Source organism: Neodiprion virginianus, chromosome 6, assembly GCF_021901495.1.
Source record: "Neodiprion virginianus isolate iyNeoVirg1 chromosome 6, iyNeoVirg1.1, whole genome shotgun sequence".
NCBI lineage: Eukaryota > Metazoa > Arthropoda > Insecta > Hymenoptera > Diprionidae > Neodiprion > Neodiprion virginianus.
In genome coordinates this window covers 18,916,179-18,939,965 of record NC_060882.1, presented here as the reverse complement: position 1 = coordinate 18,939,965, position 23,787 = coordinate 18,916,179, and the positions used below count along the sequence as shown (strand labels likewise).

Here is a 23,787-nt window from a genome sequence, read left to right as displayed (position 1 = left end):
TCCGACCACCTTCAACCATCGGCAACCACCTCCAACAACCACCGATAACCACCTCGGGTATGCCTGCAATAGTAATAAATATTTTCAGTATCAGAACACATCAAAAATATTGTGTAAGGATTAATATAATTAATTAATTACTTTACAACATCATGAATTCTATTAGCGCATTCATAGCTACTAAATTTGCCCTTGTGCGAAAAATGAATTGAAATACTTTGTTTTAACGTGACAAGTTTAAAAAATCTTAGATCAAATATAATTACAATTACTAGTCAAAGACCTGGACAGCCAGAACTACCGAGCGCTTGTCCTGGAAGTCTAATTCCACGAGGTAGTGGATCCGGAGCGCAAAAACTACGGAGCGCTTGTCCTGGAAGTCGAGTTTCACTAGGTAGCGGACCTGGAGCGCAGAAACTACGGAGCGCTTGTCCTGGAAGTCAAGTTCCACCAAGTAGCGGACCCGGAGCGCAGGACCGAGGAAGTAGAGAACCCGGTACTCGAAATCTGCGGAGCGCGATTCTCATCCGTCCGCTCTACTGCGCGGCTGTTTCCAGACTGAGGAATTCTGCTAGCCGATTTCAAATCGATTACGTCAAGAGAAAAAAAATTTTGGGTGACATCCGACATCCAAACTTTGGTTTCGAACTTTAATACTATGTATGATGATGTATGATGTACGATGAATGATGTATGATGTATGATGATATGATATGATGTGTAATGATCTTAGTTTTCACATTTCATACAAGAAATACGCACTTTATCTCTCCTGCCGATTCCAGACTCAAGCGGCCAGGCCCTTCGATGGTCAGCCGTTGACTGAAGATATATCCTTCAGTTAACGGGTCAGCTGATAACGCTGCCGTTCTGCGACAGTTGAATGATGAAAAATTTTACTCCTACCTTTCAAATGTGTGTTAAAATACGCTCGAAGTTCTAAGAAGCTTCGTTCATTCTCTCTCTATCATCTTTTTAGCTCCCTAAATCACGACACTGCGTTAACTACTGTCTCATATACGGTGACTCCATTTCATCTCCTTCAAAATTAGCGCACCCGTGATGTATTACACTTACTCTGAATTTTTTTCCATCTGAGTACTTACTTTCCTAAAAACAATTCTGCTTCTCTACCTTACGTAGATACTTTACTCTCGACTAGCTAGAACAGCGTTTCGATTATATTCCTACGAAAATTCAAGATCGAGAGAGCAAATGAAAAGTTGTTGGGATAATTTTGAATATTAATGTTATGGGATACATCGAGCGCGTGTCGAAAAGAATCCCATTTTGAAATGAATAATTTTTCTTCTTTCACATTATAGCCGTATTATTGTAGATAATCTAGTTTGTCTCCGGAAAATTATAAAATTTATAGTATGCATCACGTATTAAGCGCAGTCCCAACACGCTGTGAGCAACGCACAAAAAGGTAAAGCCGAAAAACAAAGAATTTTATCCATTTGAGCATTCTGATTAGTTTGCGAAGTATAGTCATCTAATCAGAATGCTTGAATAGTGGGAAATGTGAAAAGTGAAATTACAGAATCGATCCCATGATCTACGCTCGAGGGATAATCAGACGGTAACGAGAAAATCTACTTTACCCAGGACATGGACAAATGGAGGAGCCGGAAAGAGACCGCCAATGATCGTGCTTCATCAGCCATGGATTCCGGTGGATTCCGGTAAGTAAACCATCATGGCGGGGAAGCGCAAGAAGTGAGTGAGCGAGTTGCAGACTTTCAATTATTTCGTGAAATGTTTGAGTAAATGAAAGTATTGTGGTATCCCGAGTGACAAAGGCTACTCGTCGCATCCAAAATGAGTTTTTCCGTGAAAAAAACTGGCGGACGGATGTGGCACGAGGCACGGAAGCAGGAGAAGAAGATTCGTGGAATGTTGGTTGACTACCGTCGACGGGCGGAACGTCGCCGGGATTATTATGAAAAAATTGTAAGATATTTTACTCACAGGTGAAACCACCACTTTTTCAACCTATGTAAACATATTTCCAAGTATTTCTGAATTAATTCTCGCAGTTTTGTCGCAGTCTGCAATTTTTTCATCGCTTCGCATAATCGTATGGCCTATTCACAGATTGTAAACAATTTTATTCACAATTTGATTATATCAAAGAATATGCTAGATTCTTCCTTGTCATGCGGCTTGACCTGAGCTTTCCAATTTCGATTTATCTAATGGAAATTTACAGACATTGTCTCTTGCATACATGCAGTCTTGACAGATTTCTGACAAAATACTCTCTTGATTCATACGAACCAAAAATTATTATCAGCTTGTTAGTTTCGAATAATGTAATTTCTTACTTTTGGGTTTTATGTCATAAGAAAAGCCATTCGTTTGTGACATACAGTAGATCTACACTGTTATTTTTCTGACTTGCAACGATTAACGCAACATTTTTTACTCTCAGAAATCAGATCCCACTCAGTTTCTGCAATTACATGGTAGGCCATGCAAGATTCACCTTGATCCAGCTGTGGCAGCTGCCGGTGCTAGCCCTGCTAACATGTAAGTGAAACATAATTGTTTATTTTCCATCCATTTTTCCAAGTTTAGCATGTTTTAAGAAATTTATCGTTGAATGGCACTTGAATGTGAGAATCCTCATCTCACATTTATCTGAAATTCGTTGTATATTGATTAATTCACAGGATGCCGTGGCAAGGGAATGATGAAAATCTAATTGACCGTTTTGATGTCAGAGCGCATCTAGATTGGATTCCAGAAGCCCCTGATACTATAGATGTTGACATTGCGCTAACCAGTGAAGATAGGCATATCAATTATGAACGTTATCGTATAATCGTTCAAAACGAATTTCTTGGAGGTTTGGATTCATCGATTCTAACATTTATTTGAATTCTGCTACAAAGCTAAGTACTGGTTGACTGTCTGAGAATAACATGCTCTTCATTTTGTTTATAGTAACAGAGGAAAAATTTCTACATCAAATTCACATAGAGGAACAGTTTGGTTCTGCCACCAAGCCCGATGCAGCTAAAGATAAAAAGAAATCAAATGCCAATGCTGCTATCGGATATAACTATGAGACAGAAGAACCCATTTCAGATCCAATCAAGCCAGTAGAAACCATCGGTGTAGAGGATAAACCAGAAGACGAAGATAGTGATATTGATTTAGGTAAGTTGCATAACCCATAAGTTGACGAACTTCATCAGCTCACTGTTGACCTGGAAATAAATTAATTAATAAATATCAAGGACCGATTATTTTATGCAGAATGTGTGAATTAATTAGATTTGATGTACCTTTAGACATTTGTGTGGATGTATCGCAAATAGAACCGTCGCAAGCCCATGAAATGAATCAGGTAGCTCAAAAGTATGGCCTGCTTGGTGCTGACTACTTCAGTTTCTTGACACAAGATGTCGAAGAAGCAGAAACACTACGGCAGGCTCGCAAGCAAGAGGAAGAGAAGGCCATGTATTCGGTTTGTTTCAGTGGCTTACTTATTGTTAGAACTATATGATTAACGGGTATTTATTTGAAAAATTATTCGAAAAACAATAGATACTGTCCGCAAACCTTGCCAACACCTTGTTTGAATTTCGTAATTTATATGTTACCAGGGTCGACGATCGAGGAGAGAAAGACGGGCGTTTCGGGAAAAGAAAATGATTGGTCGAGTCATGAGTCCACCAAGGTAATTACCAAGATTTATTTCACATCTAACGTATTGTAAGATTTGGTCATTGGGCCATACATTAATTTAACCCCCTCTTTTTCTTGTGGTAATTTTCTATCAACTCAGAAAATTGTTCTGTCAGATACTAATTAAAACCAAGGGAAGACCTACAGCATTGAAACTGTATTGTCTTGATACTTTGTCTTCATTTCAGAAAAATTGCCACTAGTCTGAATAATTGAGGCTACAGAACAGCTTGTAATCGTTTTAAATGTATAAATAATTTTTTATACACTCTACATTTTGTATAGTCACAGTATTTGTCAATAAAACTTGATAAAAAGAGGTTGACCATCATTATTTTAAATGTCGCGTGGTTAAGATCTTTCTCGTAACCATTTAAAACAATCTATGATTCGTAGTTCAATAATGCATGACAAAGTCAGAATATCGATTAAAATTATTTTGCGAACAATGAATGCATTACTATAGCAATTTTTGTGAGTTCTACCTTGAAAAATGAATTAGCACAAGTAAAGTTTTTATTGCTAAATACATAACGGTGTGCGGCAACTTGACTAGAGTTTAAGCATTTTACTTCAATCGATTTACCAGTGAAATTCTGATGACTAGTTCAATACCATAATAACAAAAAATGTCCTAGTTACGCAGCCAGAGAGAGCCCGGAATACAATCCTTATAGAAAATCATCTTCGAAGTCCCGCTCAAGATCTGCTTCTCCAATCAATGCTGGACAAATTACCTACATCACAAGCTTTGGTGGAGAAGAAGAAGCACCTGGTAGTTCGTCCCAGATTACTACAACAAATATAAAAAAAGTTACTTATTCTCATTTGAAGAGAAGGCGATCAGAAAGTCCCGTCTTCACGGACAGAACGATTTCCCGAAGAATTTCGAAATCCAGATCACGAAGTACTTCCAGATCGTTAACTAGATCAAAATCATACAGGTCGCGTGACAGGAGAAGAAGTAACTCACATTCTAGGTAAGTTGAGGCTTGACCGACAAGTCCTTACCAACATATTATCCTTTATTAACTTGTATCTGAATAAAGTCGTATGCGTAAACGCGTTTAATTACATGTGTATCTCTTAGATTGAGAAGCACAGGTTCCAGATCAACCAGACATGCAAAATCTAGAACCCGAAGTCGCTCGAGACACAGACATTCAGGAAGTAGATTACAACAACGCTCACGTACCCGAAGTGTATCAAGATCAAGTTCAAAATCAAGGTCTAGGTCGCGTTCGAGGTCTAGATCTAGATCTAGATCACGGTCACGTCAAAGAAAGTTACGGTCTTCCTCGCGCAGTAGTTCTTCAATTTCGAAATCAAAGTCGCGATCCAGATCACGAAACAGGAGTCGGTCCAAAGAGAGTTATCGCAGAAGACGTTATTCTCAATCAAGATCAAGAAGTCGTTCCAACACAAGGCGATCCAAAAGTGTTGACAACAAAACACCTGCTTTACCTAGGTGCAAAAACCAAATTACTGTTCTTACTAATTTATGAGGCTCATTCCATATGTTTTAAATTGTGTATTGCTTATAGATATTATGGTCGGAGAGGCAAGTCTTCCAGTTTAGAGTTGGAATTGTCTGATAACGATGAAAAAAGTATTCCACCGGCGCCTAAGCCTCCGATAATCAGCGCAAGCGTGTAAGAACACCTAACTAAATCATTAATCGCGTACTGTTCTCAAATAATTAATACTTTGGTCTTAATTGAGTATATCTGTTCGATTTCTAACTTCGAAGGCTTAATCATTGTATAAAATTGAACAAAACATGATTTTCTTATAGATTTTGTAAAATTTATACCAAGGTAAGGCGAACAAAGTTTTTAACAAAATTCTCTCTTGTTTCAGGAACAAGCCAAAAGCAGGGTTAAGTACATATTCTGGTGGCGGATACAAAGTCAGTAAGAACCATAACGCTTCCTTAGTCACTTAATACACAAAACAAAAAGAATAAATATATTTATTCGGTTTCTACTATCGCCTAACCAGACGTTTTAAACTTTATGAATTTGTTCTATGGAGTTGCAAATAATAGAAAACTATTTTTGCAATTCAATAGAGTAATTATTTAGCTTGAACAAATCTTTGAGTTGCTGTGATAATTGAGTTGAAGACATGCTGGAGACAGTACCCGTACACGCAAATACAACACGATCATGTTCTTTGACCAAGGCGACATCTTACTACTAATGTTCTCGTTACGCGCGGCTTAATAAGATAATTATAGATACTTGTCTCTCTAATGACAGATCCAAACTTACAGATATTTTTAACGTCAAGTTTACTAACAATACGTTCACACATGAAGATAATTGAATTGATTACAATTCAATTCAAGTCTGTGTGTCAGACGAATGAATTTAGTTTTAGAATTTTATTTACATTTTTCTTTTTCTAAATATCAATCAGAACGGCATGATTAGACTAATTATTTAATATTTGCACCAAAGAATTGAATAGTTCGTAATATTACCAATTCTATCATTTGCCCGTATTTGCATTTACGTTCTAGATAAATGTTCACGGTTGCTTCAGGTTTTTGATAACGGACAATTTTATTTTCTCTCCGCTCCCTCATTCAATAGTTCAATGTTTTTTAGAATCTTTAGTTTATTAAATTTCTAATTTGTTCCAAGTTGATGAAACCTTTGGAATAAATCAGAATTCGGAAGTGTGTTTGTGTGGAGCTAAGTACAAGCACCTCGCACATGTAAGGTAACTTCTCAAGTACATTAAACTATCAAAAGGAGGGTTCAGAAAGAATTTCAGCAGAAGGAATCTCAAGTTGTAGAAAATCAATAAAATATTCCCTACACAATTCCTAACTATCGCGTCAATAATATAAATAAGAAATTTCGATAAGTTTCGTTACGGCTCTGTTAAACTACTTTGCGGCATATTTCAATTGAAGAATTTTTAGGTGAAATGGTAATTGGTAGCCTATCGCTTTGCGCAACTACACACTCCAGAAATGTTAACAAATCAACACTTTTTCATTGGTGAACATTGAAGAACTAACGATCTTCAATTTTATTTTGTCCAGATTCTTGGTAACAGTGACATTTTCCATGTTTGATCCTTTAGTAGTTATCGTCATTGAGTTTATGCTTAGGTTAAAATCATTTTCCTTCAATGACACAGTGTATCTGACTAAAGTAATTTTAGAACATTTATATATCACTGATTTCATAATCGACTATTTTTTAAGAAATTAATATTGCAGTCTTCAAAAACCACACCTCAAGAGCGGCTTAAGAAGAAAATGCAAGCACTGCTTAACAGGCAATGTAAATAATAATAATTACCAAACCTAAGCCAGTTTAATATCGTAAATGTACTGGAAGTATGTTGACATTTTTACTTACAGATAAAGCAGATAAAAAAGCTGAGCAGCTACGAATTGAGAAAATGGAGCAGCAAAGGCAGGATCGTGAAGATGAGATTCGAGAGATGTCCTTAAAGCTACGTCGAAGGTCCTTATGTCAAATTTCTTCTGAAACAATTATGGCTACTCATTAATAACATTAAATTATATTTTTATTTTTAGGCAAAGAGAGTTGAGGCATAAATATGAAGGGCATACTTCTGACAGTAATTCCTCAAATTCGTGCAGTCCGAGTCCAAATCGTAGCCCCAGACTCCAAGTGATCCGGAGAGAAAGAAGAGACAGAGACATTAGAGATATTGATATTGGAAGTGACCGGGATAGGGACAGGGACAGGGACAGGGAGAGGGAGCGGGAGAGAGAGAGGGAGAGAGAAAGGGAGAGGGAGAGGGATAGGGATAGGGATAGGGATAGAGACCGGGAAAGAGAGAGAGAGAGGGACAGGGAACGGGAAAGGGAAAGAGACAGACGTGATGATAGGAACAAAGACAGGCATGATTCGCGAAGAAGGCACAGGGAATCTCCAAGGCCAACTTCCAGTCCTAGGAATAATCGGTAAAATCTAAATTCATACTAATCGTTATTTTTACATTTAATTTTTTGATGTCGATCAACGCAACAAACGAAATTCGTTTTGAGAACTAAGAACAATATCATTAGCGAACAGATTGAACTATTCCTCTAATTTCCGTATATTGTTTCATTTTTTCCAGGGGTCTAGTTGACTATTGATGTTTTCAATAGAATGAAAAAACTTCATTCTGCCAGGTCGAAAATATTTATAAAATTAATTATTCAATTTGAATTGTTTACGATTTTTCTTGGATGAACATTGCTAGGAATTCTTAAAATTTCACGAACAATGCAATATCTTTATTACGAAATAATCAGTTATTCTCAATTCTGTAAGATGCAATCAATGTCTTCAATAAATGAAAGTATGTTTAAAATGAGCATGTACTACTTCAAAGCTTTGTTTACAGTATTTGTAAATTTTGATTCATTATTCACTGCAATAAATGAATTGTACATTCTTGGCATACATAATAATATACTCATGTTTTTTTTTCCTCTGATCAACTGCAAAATATGGCAATATTCTAAATCTGTACATTTGCATTATCACCACTGGAAGATCACTAAGTTTAACGGTCACAAATATTTGTAATCGGTTAAATGATTAACTTTTTTTAGTTCAATTCACACTTAAACTTCTTTGCAAAGGTTACAATAAAATAGAAGGTAACAGTAACTTCTCAATATTCAGAATACTTCCAATGGAGTTTTTTCCCAATTTTTTTGCCAACAATTGATTATTGATGAGCAGCCTGTTACATGCACTCTCCCAATCAATTAACATTTATCTCGGTAAGTACACGTATGTCTCATAAGCAAACATAACTAATTACGGCGTTGACAGTTAAGATTTTTTGATAAGAAATTATATAAAATAGATAGCGTTAGTACAGGTAAAAGTTTTGAAGCATTTATTGCTCTCATAACGCTAACTTTCTACGATCAGTGAATAGGAGTATTTCGTAACAAGCAACAATTATCAGCATCCGGGAGTAAATAACACTGCTATTATGTTTTCGATTTGCCTAAAAAAAGATAGAGCAGTTGCTAGCAACATGGCATCTGTAACATTTGGCATATTGACCAGTGAGTGGAGAAATTTATAATTTGTAGCTACTTTTATCTATCAAGTAAAATTTTTCACATTTGCACATAGTCCAAAAAATGTATGCTCGTTAGCAATGTGAAAACTTAAAAAAATGAGCCATTTAACCTGTGATGCAAGTCTGCTTTAAGGTTAAAAATATTAGACCTTGTATATCATTGGACCTAACTGGCTCGAAACTATTTTTTTAAACTAACAGTTGTCATGTATGGCCAATTTTTTACATTGGAGTTATTATGAGTTCGAAATTGTTATTGTTGGAATGAAAATTGGAATTATTAACAGTTGTTATAAAAAAGGTATTCACCACAACAATGTAGTGACAACTGGTAATTTAATCACTATAAATATTAAAATTATTATTTAGTAAGCGACACCTGTGCCAGTGGTAATAAGACCGACAATAGTGGTCCCGAATTGGAGCGATTAATTAGCAGTGATCTAACAGAAACTGGGCGACTGATCAAGGGGCAGGTCACATGTAGAACCGTTGTTCCTGACGATGAGTATCAAATTATGGTAGGCATCGGCAAGGAATTTTGATGTAAAGTCTATTTGCATGCATCATTCCTGATTGTTTGATATATTTATTTATTTGTCATCTACTAAAGGCAACGCTGACTCGATGGTCTGACATTTTCAAAGTAAATGTAATTTTGACCACCGGAGGAACTGGATTTTCAGAACGAGATGTTACCCCAGAGGCTACAAAAAAGATTCTTGAAAAAGAGGCACCAGGACTGTCCGCGGCTATGCTTATGGCAAGTCTGAAAGCAACACCAATGGGAATGTTGTCAAGGTGAGATTTCATTGCTTGCTTGAAATCTTTCCATTCAATGTAAATTTAATGTTTTGGTATTAAACAAAATTTCAGAGCAGTTTGTGGAATTCGTAAGAAGACTCTCATTGTTAATCTACCTGGATCAACAAAGGCTGTGAAGGAATGCTTTGAAGCTATCGCCAGGGTGATTCCCCATGCAGTTGACTTAATTTTAGCAGAGCGCACAAAAGTTACTAATACTCACACTCAGATGCAAAATCGCCAAGAGCATCATTGTTCTCACCATCAATCAACCATTTCTTCTGTAAGATATCATGTGAATACAACCCAGTAGTGAATTTGATATATAATTACTTACAACAATTGTCACATTACTATTTTTGCAGGCTCGTATGGCAAGTGTTGCAGATAGACTTAGAGAGTCACCGTACACTATGATCTCAGTGGACGCAGCACTAGGGATCATAAGTAAATCACTGCACATTTTAGATGCAGAGATTATAAATGTTTGGGACTCCTACGGTAGAGTAATCACAGATGATATTTACGCCTACTGCGATTTACCTCCATTCAGAGCATCTATTAAAGACGGATACGCCGTTATTGCCTCGGACGGTAAAGGTCTGCGACAAGTGTTAGGTGGCACAGAAGCAGGGCAAACAGTGAGTGTAGAGTTATAAAAATCAGTCGAATGGATGGTTACAAATGGCTTACTAAAAAATTTACTGCTATCAATGTGATCACTTTGGTATTGCTGTTTTTATGGTTCAGATCAGATAGTAATTGCCATCTTGGATTATTTAGTTTCAGATGTTTTTAACAAAATTGGAAATTTTCAGCCAGGTACGGTAAAGCTTGTTCGTGGGACATGTGTCAGGGTAAACACAGGAGCCCCCATTCCCAATGGTATGTAGCAGAAGAAGAGTTGTTAATTATTTGATGTTGTTCCCTAATCTGTATGGTGATTTATCATCCATTTAGAGGCGACCGCAGTTGTACAAGTTGAAGACACTAAGCTCATTAAAACTAGTAATGACGGTCTAGAGGAAGGAGAAATCGACATATTAATTGAACCAAAAGAAGGGCTGGACATCAGGTAAGGTATATAGCGCATTAAAAAGTAATCTTTAGAATACGTCGAATATAACTAAATACTGAGTGACTTACTTGCTTTCTTTACCTTCCCATTGCAGACCCATTGGTAGTGACATTCAAAATGACAGTTTGATTTTAAAAGCACATACCAAAATAGGAGCAGCTGAAATGGGAATTTTAGCTGCGTGCGGTTGCACTAAAGTTAGAGTAACGCAATTGTCATCAGTTGGAGTTTTATCTACAGGCAACGAATTACAGCAGGCCGGAGAACCACTTAAACCTGGTCACGTTTATGACAGCAATAAAATAACACTGATGATGATGCTTAGGGAAAATGGGTACAGTCCAAAAGACTGTGGGATTGCTAAGGATGAGTAAGTTTATACAAACTAAACATTTCTTCAAATTATTGTATATCGGTGTATTTCGCTTGATTGCAGCGAGAATGCAATGATCAACGCGTTGAAAGAAGCACTTGAAGAAGTTGACGTCCTGCTAACCTCTGGATCTGTTTCGATGGGTGACAAAGACATGCTGAAACCGATTTTAGAAAACGTTTTTAAAGCCACTATACATTTCGGTATGCATACTACATACAGCGTATATATGAGCAGAAGCACATAGAAGTTGGGAATCAGAAATATTGTATTTATCATAAAACAAGCTTCTGTGTACTACTTCTATGTGACAAGTTAAGAACTTTTTCTGCGCCTATATACATCTTTTCAAATTATAGGACGAGTCAATATGAAGCCAGGAAAACCGACAACGTATGCCACTTGCGAGCATAATGGCAAAACAAAATATATATTGTGTTTGCCCGGTAATCCTGTATCTGCAATGGTAACAGGACATTTGTTTGCATTGCCATTACTCAAATGCCTCAGCGGAGATTCATCAAAACCAGTTGTCGTAACTGCTAAGGTATGAAGATAATTAGCTGCTTATGACTTGAACGAACATGTGGGACAGCAACAGTGCTAATGACCAATGATATATAATTCTAAACTGAATTTATGTTCCAGTTGACCACTTCCTACAAGCTAGACCCACGACCGGAATATGCTAGAGCTATTTTAATATGGGAGGAAGAGGATCCAATTCCAAAAGCGCAAAGTACGGGAAATCAAATTAGCAGTAAGCTACTTAGTTGTAAAAATGCGAATGCGTTGTTGATGCTGCCTGGATGGACAAAGGAGAGACCGCAATTGAAAGAAGGGGATTTAGTTAATGCACGACTGATGGGATTCAATCAGAATTCCGCATGAAATGTACCTAGAAAGATTATTTCTATACTTAATCATTATATGTAAGAATAAATTACAATTCAGAATCGTATCTGGCGTACGAATGTGTATCGTTTTACAACCACTGTAAAAATTACTGTAATATTACCGTTCATGTTACGGAATTTCGCACTCAACAAGTCTGAACGTCTTTTCAGATTGCGATTGTTTCGAATTATCAAAACTCATTCCGAAAGATATCTGTGCTAATGGACTAGCAATAAGATATAATGATCAAGAAGTTAAATTTCACGAACGATGAGAATAAGGTGTTTCAAACATTCCGAATATTTTTCAAGCGAGCCTTGTTGCGTAATTACAATGTATTATTTTTTTCTTTCTCTATCTCCTTCTTCCTCAACTTATTCTTGAGATAAACGGCAAAGTCAGGGCAGAGTATAAAAATAAACAACAGCTAGCGCAAAAGCGATCCTCAAGTATCATATTAAGTGGCTAATTCAATTGCGTCCAAGCTATCCACACGGACGTTATCGGTTGAGCAGGGGCCGTCGAGTTTGATGAAACTTGCTACGTCGGTTAGAGGGCCGAACGAGATGCACCAGGAATAAGATGGCCGACGAGGCTACGGGAAAAGGGCAGGGACGTCGAGTGATTCGAGGATCGGTATATTGAATATGAGATATTCACGTAATGCCCTCAAAATTGACGGTTCAAATTATCGATAAATAATACGTTTAGTGATCGCGTGCGTATTTATAACATTAAAATAGGATCAAACGCGTGCTCGTCCTCGTAAGAATCGTGATTTAAAAAAAAAAATAAAAAAATAAACCAAAAGAAATCAATTTAAAAAAAAAAAACAAAAAACAAATTCAAGTAAATATATACACACATTTAAATAACGAAAGAAACAAAAACAAACGACCAAAAAAAGACAAAAAAAAAAAAACAAAGAAAAGAAAGAAACCTATTCGCAGGGCAAGTGGCAGCTCAGGGCCTTCTTGCCAGAGGTAAACAATCTCATTTTTCTGTCAAACATCGCTGGCCTGCGTTATGTAGGCCGAGTTTCCCTGTTTTCCTGTAAATGTACATATAACACGAAGGGAGTGTTAGAAAATGAATGTAACAAAGCCAAAGCATACGTAAGGCATATACGAACGATATAATTGAATCACGTTTACCAGTTTTATTTTACCCATTTAACGTACGGAGTACCAGGTGTGAAAAATATCATCGATTGCAGTGGTGGTGTTCTCTTCTCTCCCCTTCGGCCACTTGTAGCCATTTACGGACACCCCGAGAAGGGTTTTGTTTGTTGTTATTATCATTGTTATTAAACTTACTACTGTTATTACCCACAATCCTCGCTTCATTTTCATCATCCCTCCCCGCTCCCCCCTCCCTCCGCCACTTCACGACTTCGTAGTTTCCCTCATTGTCAAAGTGCTTTATTGCGTACCTTTTCATCAAAATCATCACGAATAAAAAAGAAATGATATAAAGAAATGTTAAAAATACCGGCACCACCTTCCGACTGAAATACTCAAGGATAAAAAAGACCTAAGGTCAATCGAAAATGGGATGTATACATGCCTACCTATTAGTTGCCTCTAATCGGCCTACGTGACATAACGGAGTTTTAAAATGTCTATTTAAATGTAAAAAATATCTGGGGACAAAATTCTCACCACTCAATGTTCTCTCACTTTCGATCTTTTGCTGTATATGTAACCCGCTATTTTATTAAATTTACATGCATGTAACAAGGATAAAACCTCGTGTACAAGGTTAAATCTCGCACGCATCCGCACCAAGGTTCGATGTGATTCAAAATATCTTGCGCGCAACGTGCTGAACCATCTGTCTGAAATGCGATACGTGCCTATACGATTACATTCAACACGATGCAACGGTTTTTTTAACGTAATACGTAACAAAATTTTAAAATCTATTTGGAGAAAATATTTGTACGCATAGTTGACGAACTTGAACAGAAAAAAAAATTGTTTGGTAATATCGCATTGCTACAGTCAAAGTCTTCAGCTGGAACTGCACGTAGAAATTGTTTCTAACAATTCCTTTTTTGCCCACTGAGTTTTAAGTCGTTTTTGCGGTATAAAAAAAAAAAATATTTTTTCCTCTTTAACGACGAAATAATTTAGTAATCCATAAAAACGTAAATAAATTCTGAAACGGGACGTCCGACAATTGCTATTATGTCTGATGAGTGCAAGCAGCAATTAACTGTCAGTTATATTACTATCCACAGTCCAGTCCGCAGTGTTATTACGAGGCGAAAATATGCATATGTATACATAAAGCATTAAGCACGCGTAGAAGAAACAAAGAAACATCGATGCACAACGTACCCGTCAGTTTCTATATTTGATCAGAATAGATTTCGGAGGTAATCACGTTACCTAGGCTAAAATAAAACCGCGGTTGCGGTACAAGAATGCCTAAGTAATTGAAACAAATAAAAGACCGCGGATGCGCTGTTCTGTTACTGTTGCAGATATTTCGTATTCCCTATCGATCAGGACTTGGAACATAGGAATATCGAACGTAAGCCGAATATGATGATTCACTGATCGAGAATGATGCACGATCGAGTAAATACTTCATGGAAGGTTTAACCCTAGGGGTGGCGGTTAAAATGTGAAGAAGAAATCAAAAATTGGTACGATGAAGCCACAGAAGAAGGCGGTAACAGCGCGCAAGGGCGCCGCGACGCCTGCTGCCGCTAAAAAACGACGAGCATCCCCGGAGAAACTGACCTCCGACCCACCGAAAAGGGACAAGAAGACGGATGAAAAAAAGGGGAAACGCGCCGAGGCGACGGCGATGCTCCAGGCTTCGACGAAGAAGTCCGATAAGTCTGACGATCTGAAGAAAAAGGCGGCGGAGAAGTCGCCGGACGATAAGAGGAAGTCGGAAAAAATCGAGGATAGGAAAAACAAGGCGGAGAAATTTGACGATAGAAAGAAGATGGATAAGGTCGATGATCAGCGGAAGAGGATAACCAACGATAAGTTGGAATTAGATAGGCGTAACTGTACGGTGGACAAGATCATCGAAGAGGTGAGCAAAAAGCCTGAAGAATTAAGTAAGAAGAAATTGGAGAAGAACGAGGATAAGAAAAAGCAGAGCAAAGACCACGAGAAGAGGCACGAAAAATTGGAAAAAATCGAGGAGAAAACTGACGAGGAAAAGGATGAGACGATTATCAAGGTTGGATCTACGGAAAAAAAGAAACCGCCAGCCGAAGAATCGGGGAAGACTGTTCAACGCGTGGAGGAAACTGCTGCAGCAGAAGAGAATTTAGAGATTTGCGAACCTTTCGTGGCGACGAAAAAGAAAATGAGCAAGGCGGATGAGAAAAAGACGAGAGATTCCAAGGTGGGTAAAAAAAGTGAGAAGAAGAAATCGCCCGAAAAAGAAAACGGGGGTAAAAAATCATCCCCGAATGCGAAAGGAAAGAAAGAAGCAAAGGTGAAACAGCCGCGCAAAAAGCCCGCGGTGAAGAAAACAATTCTTGTTAAAAAAATAGCGTCTCGGGCACCGGTATCGAAAAAATTGATACAAACTAAATTGAAGCTAGTCAAAAGTTTGAGTATGGAAGACTCAAAAAATGTGGATCTGCGTGAACCGGAAGTCGCCAAGGTGGCGAAAAAGTCGAAGAAAAAGTCACCACCTCCACTATCAGCTGCGACGAAGACTAAAGTAAACAAAAAGGGGCCGCAGTTGGCTAAACAGATGAAATCAAAGGTGGCACCGCGAAAGTACATAAAAGCAAACGTAACTTCTTCGACGAAAAAGGAAGAGAAAATGATAAAGATGGCGGAAAAAATGGTCGGTAAGAAGAAGAGCGCCAATTCAGCTACGCAGTCGGATAACGTGAAGAACTTGTTGCAGCACTGCCCTGTCAACAACGATGATTCGCAGTTCGAAAATACGCCGGAACCTGAACTCGACTCGAAAGATATAAAAAGAGAGGTGGTCGACACCAACGAGGTCGGAGATTACAAATCTTGGAACAAAACTTTGGAGGGTAATAAAAAGTCTGGGAAAAGTATAAGCTGCAAAACGAAAGTGGCCAAGCCGAAAGTATCGAAGAAGTGCGCAAAGGTTGAGAACTTACGCTTATCGGACAACTCGGACCGGAAATCTGACACTTCGGAAGAAGTAACGCTGGAGGATCTCTTGAAACAGTCGAAAGCAGTCGAACAAAACGGTTCAGAAAAGTTCATTCTCAGCCAGTCAAAAGAGGAGAACAACTGCGACGATGTGCAATCGCTCAGAGTCGATTTGAAACTCGAAACCGACGACAGGGACGAGTCATCCATATCCGCGTCATCCGGTGGCGAAGAGAACGACGATCACGACGGGGATGACGACGACGATGACGAAGAGGAGGAGGAAGACGAAAACCAGGCGAAGGGTCAGGCGGGCAACGCGAAGAGCAAAAACCGCAATTCGAAGAAGGACCGAGACCGAAAGAGCCCTTCGTCAGACGCCTCCTCGGAACGCGTGCGGAGAATGAGATTGTTCGGATTTTGGACAGGACCGAAGCGTCACCGAGTGGCGTCGCTGAATGCCTTGGCGAAAGTTCATTGTCTGTACGAGAACGAAACGGGGGGTGTTTATCTAGGTGGATACTGCAAGCCTAAACCGGATAAGGAGAAACAGCCGAAAAAAGCGAAGGAAGATAAGGACAAGGAGGAAGGAACGGAGAAGGATTCAACTCCGGCGAAAAAGTTTGAAACAAAGCCAGCGAAGGTCGAAGAAATATCCCCGAAGCGGAAGCTGAGGAACGTACCCGGATTACGCGGCAAACACTGGGACATGATGGAAAGTTCTTCGTCGTCCTCGTCATCCGACGATGAGCACCAACGCGCCACGGACGAGCGGAAGAACTTGGAGTCGAGTAAGAAGAAGGTGACGAAAAGACGAAAGAAGAACGAGGAAGTGATGGACCTTAAGGACATGGTCGTCTGCAAACGTATGGCCAGCCTGAACGCCTCGGCGATACTTGCCGCGTCTTATTCCGACGAGAAGTATCACTGCAGGGATTCGACGACGAGCGACTCTTCGAGCGATTCAGAAGTCGAGGTGGTCAGGAGGCGGAAGCAGAGCGACTCGGAGGCGGAGAAACAAAAGTCACGCCAGGGCTCGCAATCAGACACGGAAGACGTTATCAAGCAGCCGAAAAAAGTCGTCATCGTTAACCAGGACACCGACGTTACCATCACAGGTAAAGGAATAATTATCTGGTAATCAGAGCGTCACGCACTTTTGATTACTAGCGATACCATACTTTTCCACCCGATTAACATCGTCGCTTACATTTTTACACGCTGTATTTCGGATTCGGTGCATACCTGTACTGCTGATTAGGTATATTCGCGTTTGCCACCACCGCTGTGAACGAAAATCTCCGTTTCAACGTGTGAATTGGACTTCCTAATCCCATTGATTAATTAAGAATCAAGAACAGGGTATTGAGAAATATTTCCTCTTTCAGATTCAAATTATTTCAAACATTATTCTGCTTGTTTTTTATACGCCTTCGAAAATTCGAAAGAATCGATTAACGGTAAAGCACAGCATGGCATGTATTATATACCAATCTTCCCTCTCGGTTTTTTCGAAATCCACTGTTTTTTTTTTTTTGTATGTTGACTTTTTTTTATCGGATACCATATACGTGGTTCCACAGACTTCGTGGCAGTCTTTAAAAAATGTAAATATTTCCCAAGAAATTAAGGGTTTTGTGAAACTTGACTATCAGAGTTTTTCTCCTACCCCTTTTCGAACATTTTTCAATAATCCCGTCAATTGGATTGTGTCGCTGTTTTGGAAACTCCAGTATATCAATAAATCAAAAATACCAGATTACAACGAGGCCTCCATTCGTACTTACGAAAAAATGCCTCTCAAATTTCACCGCGCGAACTGCATTCGTTAACATGTGGAAATATTTATTTCTTCGGATTTTCAAGGCGTCTACGTTAACCAGACAAGGTCTACACACCGCGAAGAATTCTGCAGCATCGCCGGTATGCAATACCGCATTAGTTCGACGAGTCATACGCAGACCGCGGCAACCGCGGTCGCAACAGAGATTCATGAGCATGTGAGTATAAAATCAGCGTTTTTTCAGTGGTCTGCGAAAAAACGAAACAATAAAACCCTGAATTTCATTAAATTTGTTACTAGTCACATAGATTCCTGTTTAATGGTAGAAATAGCAAAATGATCTAAATTGTGTTGTGATCTGAATCGAAAAGACGCAAGTAAACGCATATCGTGTGTCACCGTCGTTCTTTTTATTATATTACACCTGCTTCTTCAATGGGAAAGAACCAATCCTACAGAAACCAGTTCTCTATAGAAAATATACTACAATTTCTTTTCTACTGAAATCACACAGAATCCAGTCCTACAGTAATGAATGAAATGGCGCGGGAAAGGACAGTTTCTACAGAGTGCGTTTCTACGGCAAAATTATTCAACAAGTTCAGAACTATTCCTCCAGAAACTGTTTTTAAGTCATTTGTGGCACTTTAAAGGTTAGAATAAGTCAGGTGTATGTAAAACCCGAACAAACAATCCTTGGATAAAAACGCGAAAGATAACTGTGACACACGATACTGAAACTAGCAGCGAGAATTAGCAACCAAACGTTCTAATGTTCATTCGAATAAGGTAATGAAATCCGAAATTTAAAATTTTTTAAATACCTTGAACCCCCAATACTTTTATAGAATTATGAGTATAAAACTGAACTGCATTTTTCTATCTCCACAAAATTTAACACCTTTGGCTGCTAAGTTTGGCTGCTTGCTTCAGCGTCATCCGTATCACTCCCCGAACACTAGAATAAGTTAGGCTTCAACTTCTGCAGAAATTTACTCCGTAGAAATGGTTTCTTTAGAAACGGTCTTCTCCCGCCAAAATTTATTTCTAGAGGACTGGATTCTGTAGAATATTTCTGTTGGATATTTTCAGTAGAACATTCACTCCGTAGAATTGGTTTCTGTAGGATCAGGGACTCCTCTTAATTATTATATTATATTCCTAAGCTAAGTCGATCTCTTTGAAAATACAAAAACAGAAAGTACAGTAATTCCAGACGAAAGCTTTCAGTTGAACATCGATCCTCAATTTTCGAAGTACAATGATTGTTTGTCAAGTGTATTTACAATGTAAAGAATAATTTAACCCTTTGAGTCATAGTGATAAGTATTCTTACCTCTTATTTTATATACATTTTTTGTATATTTAGAGAACTTTTCGACATATTTCTTTGCGGTTTTTTGCTATCTCTGATGGCATACTCATAAGTTTTCAATACTCGAGAATTATTATTGCGATGTAATGTAAATTATTATATTACAAAGGGTTGAGTCAATATTCACCTTGACGATACGATGCACTGTTTAATGTTATTTCGAGGGTAATATAATTGATTCCGCGGTGAATCCCTCCACCCCGTTCGTTTTCAGCCGAAGCCCGAACAACCATGCAAATCTTACACTCCCCTGGGAGCCCTGTCGTCGATGCAACCACCGGGAAGTCAAGGTCCACCCCATCCGCCAATGTCGCCGAGAAGACACTCCGCGTTTTCAGCCCCCCATCAGCACGGTGAGTCAATGAAAAAAATAAATAAATTAAACGGACTAAAAGAAGCCCCGCGCAAAGTCGACCCGAGGCAAACGAACGAACCCCGTCCGCTTTCGTGATCGGCTTTAGCTCTGCTTTGGTCTTTGTTTTCGCAATTTGAGCACCGTTGAACTCTTTGTATCATTACCATTGGGTATATACAGTTCTGCTTGTACCTACGTCATAATACGCGCTCCGGTTGCCTTCAATGCGCGGAGAATAATTACCGCGATAATAAAAGGACAATGACGATTGCTGGGAAAGAGGCAACCGCTCTCGATCATCGATCCGAGTCTATCGCATCGATCTGGTAGCTTAACGATTTACCAAATGTGTAACGATGTTCGAAATAGCCTCGGAACAATGGAATTATACCCAAAAACTAAAGTTATCGAGGTGAATTGATTGGGAACGGTATCAATTTTCAGTTAAAGAAAGTTTGATAATTGGCAAGTCTGTAATTCAATCGCGATGTGGTGCGATTCTTTGATAAACTCCAAAAGTGTCCACAATATTTTTTTGGCCTGCGGTTCCAGTAGATTGGATAGCTACTTTTGATCTTCCTTGTAAACAAATCCTTTGTAAATCTTTTATAAATAATGTATAACGGCGATCCAAGTTTAGTATTCATAACTTGGGTCATGAATGCGCTTAACATATTTTGTTTCCAGGCTGTGATTTGCAGAAAATTCGTTTATGCCGGAAAAATAAACTATAGTAATTGCTTGAAACTGGATGATTCATGTTCTTCAGCTATTCCGAAAATTCTACAATTTTATAATACCTATCAAAACTTTTTCGTATTCGAGCTGTTTTCACATAAATTTTCAAAATTTGTCAATTTTTAAAGCAAAAAAAATGTAGTGATTTGAAATTACCGAGTCGTTTCACAGTAACGATAAATTTTGTCCTCGTGCGGTGAATATCTTTCATCCAAAGTAATCGCATAATTCCCCATAAATTGAATAATCAATTTCCATGACCGATTTTTATTTTATATACTGGTACGGTCCGCAATATATGGGTCAATGCTAGATTCGACAACAAACAAGCTTTGTTCCTCAAAGTGCGAGAAAAGAGCGCTCTCTATTATTATTGTATTTATATCAATAAAGGGGTCGATTGATTGATAATAGATGGATCGGACAGGAAAAAATAAACAGTTTAGAGCTGCCGATGAATGTCTGAAACATTCTATTATTTTTTCTTTTTTCTTTTGCTTTTCTTTTTTTTCAGCAACTGGCAAATATTCATCAAATTGTTTATTTACTTTAGAAATACTCATATCTATAAATCCGTCCTTACAATAAACGAGATGATAAGATACTTTTCTGCACGTTCTCTGTAACCGAATTGACTGGAAAAATACACGATTAACCTACGTCCAAAGTAATTTATGGCGATTTGTGCCCTGTGGTCGAATGGTCGCTAACTAATTGCTGGAAATAATTAACCGCAGATACCCTTATAATCTGTTCGAGGGTAAAACAAAAAAGTGGGTGTAATGTATTGAAATTCATGGAAATTATATCAGGGGCATTCAACGAGGATTTCACCATGATCGAAAGTCGAAAATTTATATTTTCTCCAGAATTTTTGTATTTTAGACACAATCCACAAATAAAAAGTTGAATTTACAAAATCTGTATTTGTCGATGCTGTATTAACGGCATATTAAATTTCAGCTAACCGTAAAGTTGCCAAATTACACCTTTTTCTTAAAATGTATCATTACAGCAACATGACAAACCTCACTTTGATCAATATTTGATGTCACAACGTATTCTTTACTTTGTAATTCCTTAAATATGCTCTTTTTCAACCCACGTTATTTAAAGCGTTTTTTTCTTCATTCCTACGTCAAAAATCATTCCCAACATTAATTTTTCTTCTCATTATTATTTTCAAAAATTACACATCTTGCCGTAATGGAAATTCCATTTTCGTCAAGAGCTTAAAAATTTTAACATAAATTCAACAAGCCTTACGACATTTTTTTAGATCTTATAAAATGGGGGCTTCGAAAATAGCAAATTGAGTAGTAACCGAATTAGGGGTGGTTAATTTTTTTTTTTGAATCGGGGATTCCGCTTTTCGATCAATACTTTGACTTAAAAAAAAACCGGTGTAAATGTAATATCTGAACTTCTGATCGTGATCGATACATGTTAAAATGGTCCATCAGTTGTTATTCACGCTGATCACGTATTAAAATAACGTAATTAGAAATTAATGTCCATTTAGCATTTGATACTTTAATTTTGGCGGTTTTTTGCGAAATCTCATTATTTTATCGCGGTATGCTCGTATATTTCAAAATACACATTGTACGTCTCTCTCTCTCTTTCTCTCTCTCTCTTTCTCTTTGCCTCTCTGTCTCCTTCTAGCAGCTGTTCTTTGTCCAGTAGAAACTGCGTTAGTTCGCAGAATTCGTATATGATATCCATATTTTATAACGCAATAGCTAAACCTCATAACTAACGATAAGGAGTAGCAAAAAAATAAAAATAAAGGAAAAGTAGAAACAATCCCATTGAGCAATAACTGGTAACGATAACTACACGACGTCGCATTGTAATGCAATAATACTTTTATAGAAACCTGTTATCGCTGTTATACTGTAACACAATACGTCCGCCTTTTTCACGTGTTATCAACTTAGAATGTGCGAGTCGGCTAAACTTTGTAGCTGACATTGACAATTCTGCAGGGCCACATCCATACCCACTAAAGGGTTCAATCTTTGCATCTAATCGTAAACCCTGGTTTAAAATTGCTATGCCTATATACTGATTTAGAAGTTCCCAACTAACGTGCAAAACTTTGTCCACAAAGAAGACATTGACGATTTGGTAAACATACGCGTAAAAAGGTGAAATGTAGATGTATTGTATGGAAAATATATCTCTAAGATTAAGGATATGTCGAAGCTTCAGGTTTTACGTACCAACTAATTCAGCGATGCGTATTTTGCACTCTCTTCTTTTTCACGACGATAAGATAACTTTTCAACTTCGGGAAATGATGTAGGATTTACGATCGCGCTTGACTTGACATTGTGATACGAAAAGTTCGGAAAATAGATAACAAATGCATATTAGAAAAATATACGGGATTCGGACAGGCAATGCATTTGTCGTAATCTCGAACCGAGTGAGAACCAGCAGCAAGTCTATTTATAGTGTTTTCGAACTTATCTTAATGACCACGGAAACACAATTTTCAACTATACAGCGATAGAAATTCTTAGTTGTTCTTAACATGCGGTCCTGCTAATTCAATTTTTTACTATAACCGAAAGATACAGAGGTCCGGATATACAAAATGAAAATAGATGTCATTGCTATCATACCAGAATATCTAGTAGATATGTGTTACTATTTTGTTTCATTACGGTCACTTGTACTATATTTTCTTTGTAACTGCTGCGACAAATTTATGTTAATACCTTACTGGTCTGAAAACAGTAAAAGATTAAAACAGAGATTTATTGTTGCAATAATCAGAAAACGTAGTATAATTATACTAAATAGTTACCTGTAAAAATTTTGCTATAAGAGTAACTATAAGAATTATACTCTTACTCGGTGTATCATTTCCCAAAACTTGAAACGATCTCGTTACTCGGGAGTTGAAAAAATTGTTAAATGATACGATTTGACATTCCCTCAAGGGTTAGTAGAAGAAAAATGTTTGCAGGATTAAGTTTTTCTCTCACCATATCGATTTCAAAGTATCAAACTGATGTTTTTTGCATTACATTGCAATCGGACGAAGAGTCGAGAAGAAATCCGAAGACTCAAAATGAAAACAGAGAAAAATTTCATTTGTTACAGTAACCAGAAAAATTCAGTGTAACAGGTATCGTTAAAAAAACTGTTTGAATATTGTTGGAATTACGAAAAACGAGGTACATGTAATTACTTTGCGCTATTGTAGATTATTTTTTGTTAATTGTAACGCAAAATCAGTTTCTTCGGTTTGCTCTACTTTTTTAGTCAAACAAGGCTTTAACGTCAATTTATCGTCGTACAAGCATTAAATTTTCGCAACAGTTACAAGAGAATATAATAACAGTGATTGTAACGAGAAAGAATAGTAACGAATACCAGACTTTCCGGTAACAGCTAGAAAACTAATTTTCATTTTCTACCTGGAACTATATTATTCGATTGTGGTAAAAAATGATCGAAACTAAAAATTTCTCTCATTGTCAGTGTAC

General features: G+C 37.7%; 3 protein-coding genes across 5 annotated transcripts in view; all 3 read left to right on the top strand.

The window, feature by feature from the left end:
• The first annotated feature begins 1,681 nt into the window (after nt 1-1,681).
• Nucleotides 1,682-7,951, top strand: LOC124307786 (CLK4-associating serine/arginine rich protein). Its single transcript, XM_046769853.1, has 14 exons — nt 1,682-1,956; nt 2,438-2,535; nt 2,679-2,854; nt 2,953-3,168; nt 3,303-3,478; nt 3,618-3,691; nt 4,338-4,679; nt 4,790-5,167; nt 5,244-5,351; nt 5,560-5,608; nt 6,935-6,998; nt 7,079-7,184; nt 7,259-7,651; nt 7,810-7,951. The coding sequence occupies exons 1-14, from the start codon at nt 1,825-1,827 to the stop codon at nt 7,826-7,828; spliced, it is 2,331 nt and encodes a 776-aa protein (XP_046625809.1). The 5' UTR covers nt 1,682-1,824; the 3' UTR covers nt 7,829-7,951.
• Nucleotides 7,952-8,560: 609 nt separating this feature from the next.
• On the top strand, nt 8,561-11,991 carry LOC124307795 (gephyrin). 2 transcript variants are annotated; one of them, XM_046769881.1, is made up of 11 exons: nt 8,561-8,758; nt 9,145-9,296; nt 9,389-9,576; nt 9,652-9,862; nt 9,945-10,220; nt 10,398-10,464; nt 10,540-10,654; nt 10,752-11,027; nt 11,094-11,233; nt 11,390-11,577; nt 11,679-11,991. In XM_046769881.1, the coding sequence occupies exons 1-11, from the start codon at nt 8,683-8,685 to the stop codon at nt 11,919-11,921; spliced, it is 1,932 nt and encodes a 643-aa protein (XP_046625837.1). In that variant the 5' UTR covers nt 8,561-8,682; the 3' UTR covers nt 11,922-11,991. The 2 variants fall into 2 exon arrangements, with proteins under 2 accessions (XP_046625837.1, XP_046625836.1); XM_046769880.1 differs by lacking the exon at nt 8,561-8,758 and adding an exon at nt 8,932-9,076.
• A 502-nt stretch (nt 11,992-12,493) lies between these two features.
• The window catches only part of LOC124307775 (uncharacterized), an 84,075-nt gene continuing 72,781 nt past the window's right edge, over nt 12,494-23,787 (top strand). The window contains exons 1-5 of one of the 2 annotated variants that reach the window (XM_046769831.1): nt 12,494-12,910; nt 14,170-14,307; nt 14,416-17,154; nt 17,903-18,036; nt 19,409-19,547. In XM_046769831.1, the coding sequence (XP_046625787.1) occupies nt 14,586-17,154; nt 17,903-18,036; nt 19,409-19,547 (2,842 nt within the window). In that variant the 5' untranslated portion in view covers nt 12,494-12,910; nt 14,170-14,307; nt 14,416-14,585. The remainder of the gene's footprint in view (nt 12,911-14,169; nt 14,308-14,415; nt 17,155-17,902; nt 18,037-19,408; nt 19,548-23,787) is intronic. The other variant, XM_046769830.1, reaches the window with a different exon arrangement.

Bases quoted from the DNA above. Each gene is read 5' to 3' on its own strand.
- LOC124307795 (XM_046769880.1), top strand. From the start codon at position 8,986: ATGGCCAATTTTTTACATTGGAGTTATTATGAGTTCGAAATTGTTATT. The intron at 10,655-10,751 runs GTAAGGTATATA...TTCCCATTGCAG, and splicing joins AAAGAAGGGCTGGACATCAG to ACCCATTGGTAGTGACATTC. The intron at 11,028-11,093 runs GTAAGTTTATAC...GCTTGATTGCAG, and splicing joins TGTGGGATTGCTAAGGATGA to CGAGAATGCAATGATCAACG.
- LOC124307786 (XM_046769853.1), top strand. From the start codon at position 1,825: ATGAGTTTTTCCGTGAAAAAAACTGGCGGACGGATGTGGCACGAGGCA. The intron at 3,479-3,617 runs GTTTGTTTCAGT...ATATGTTACCAG, and splicing joins AAGAGAAGGCCATGTATTCG to GGTCGACGATCGAGGAGAGA. The intron at 7,185-7,258 runs GTCCTTATGTCA...TTTTATTTTTAG, and splicing joins TCCTTAAAGCTACGTCGAAG to GCAAAGAGAGTTGAGGCATA.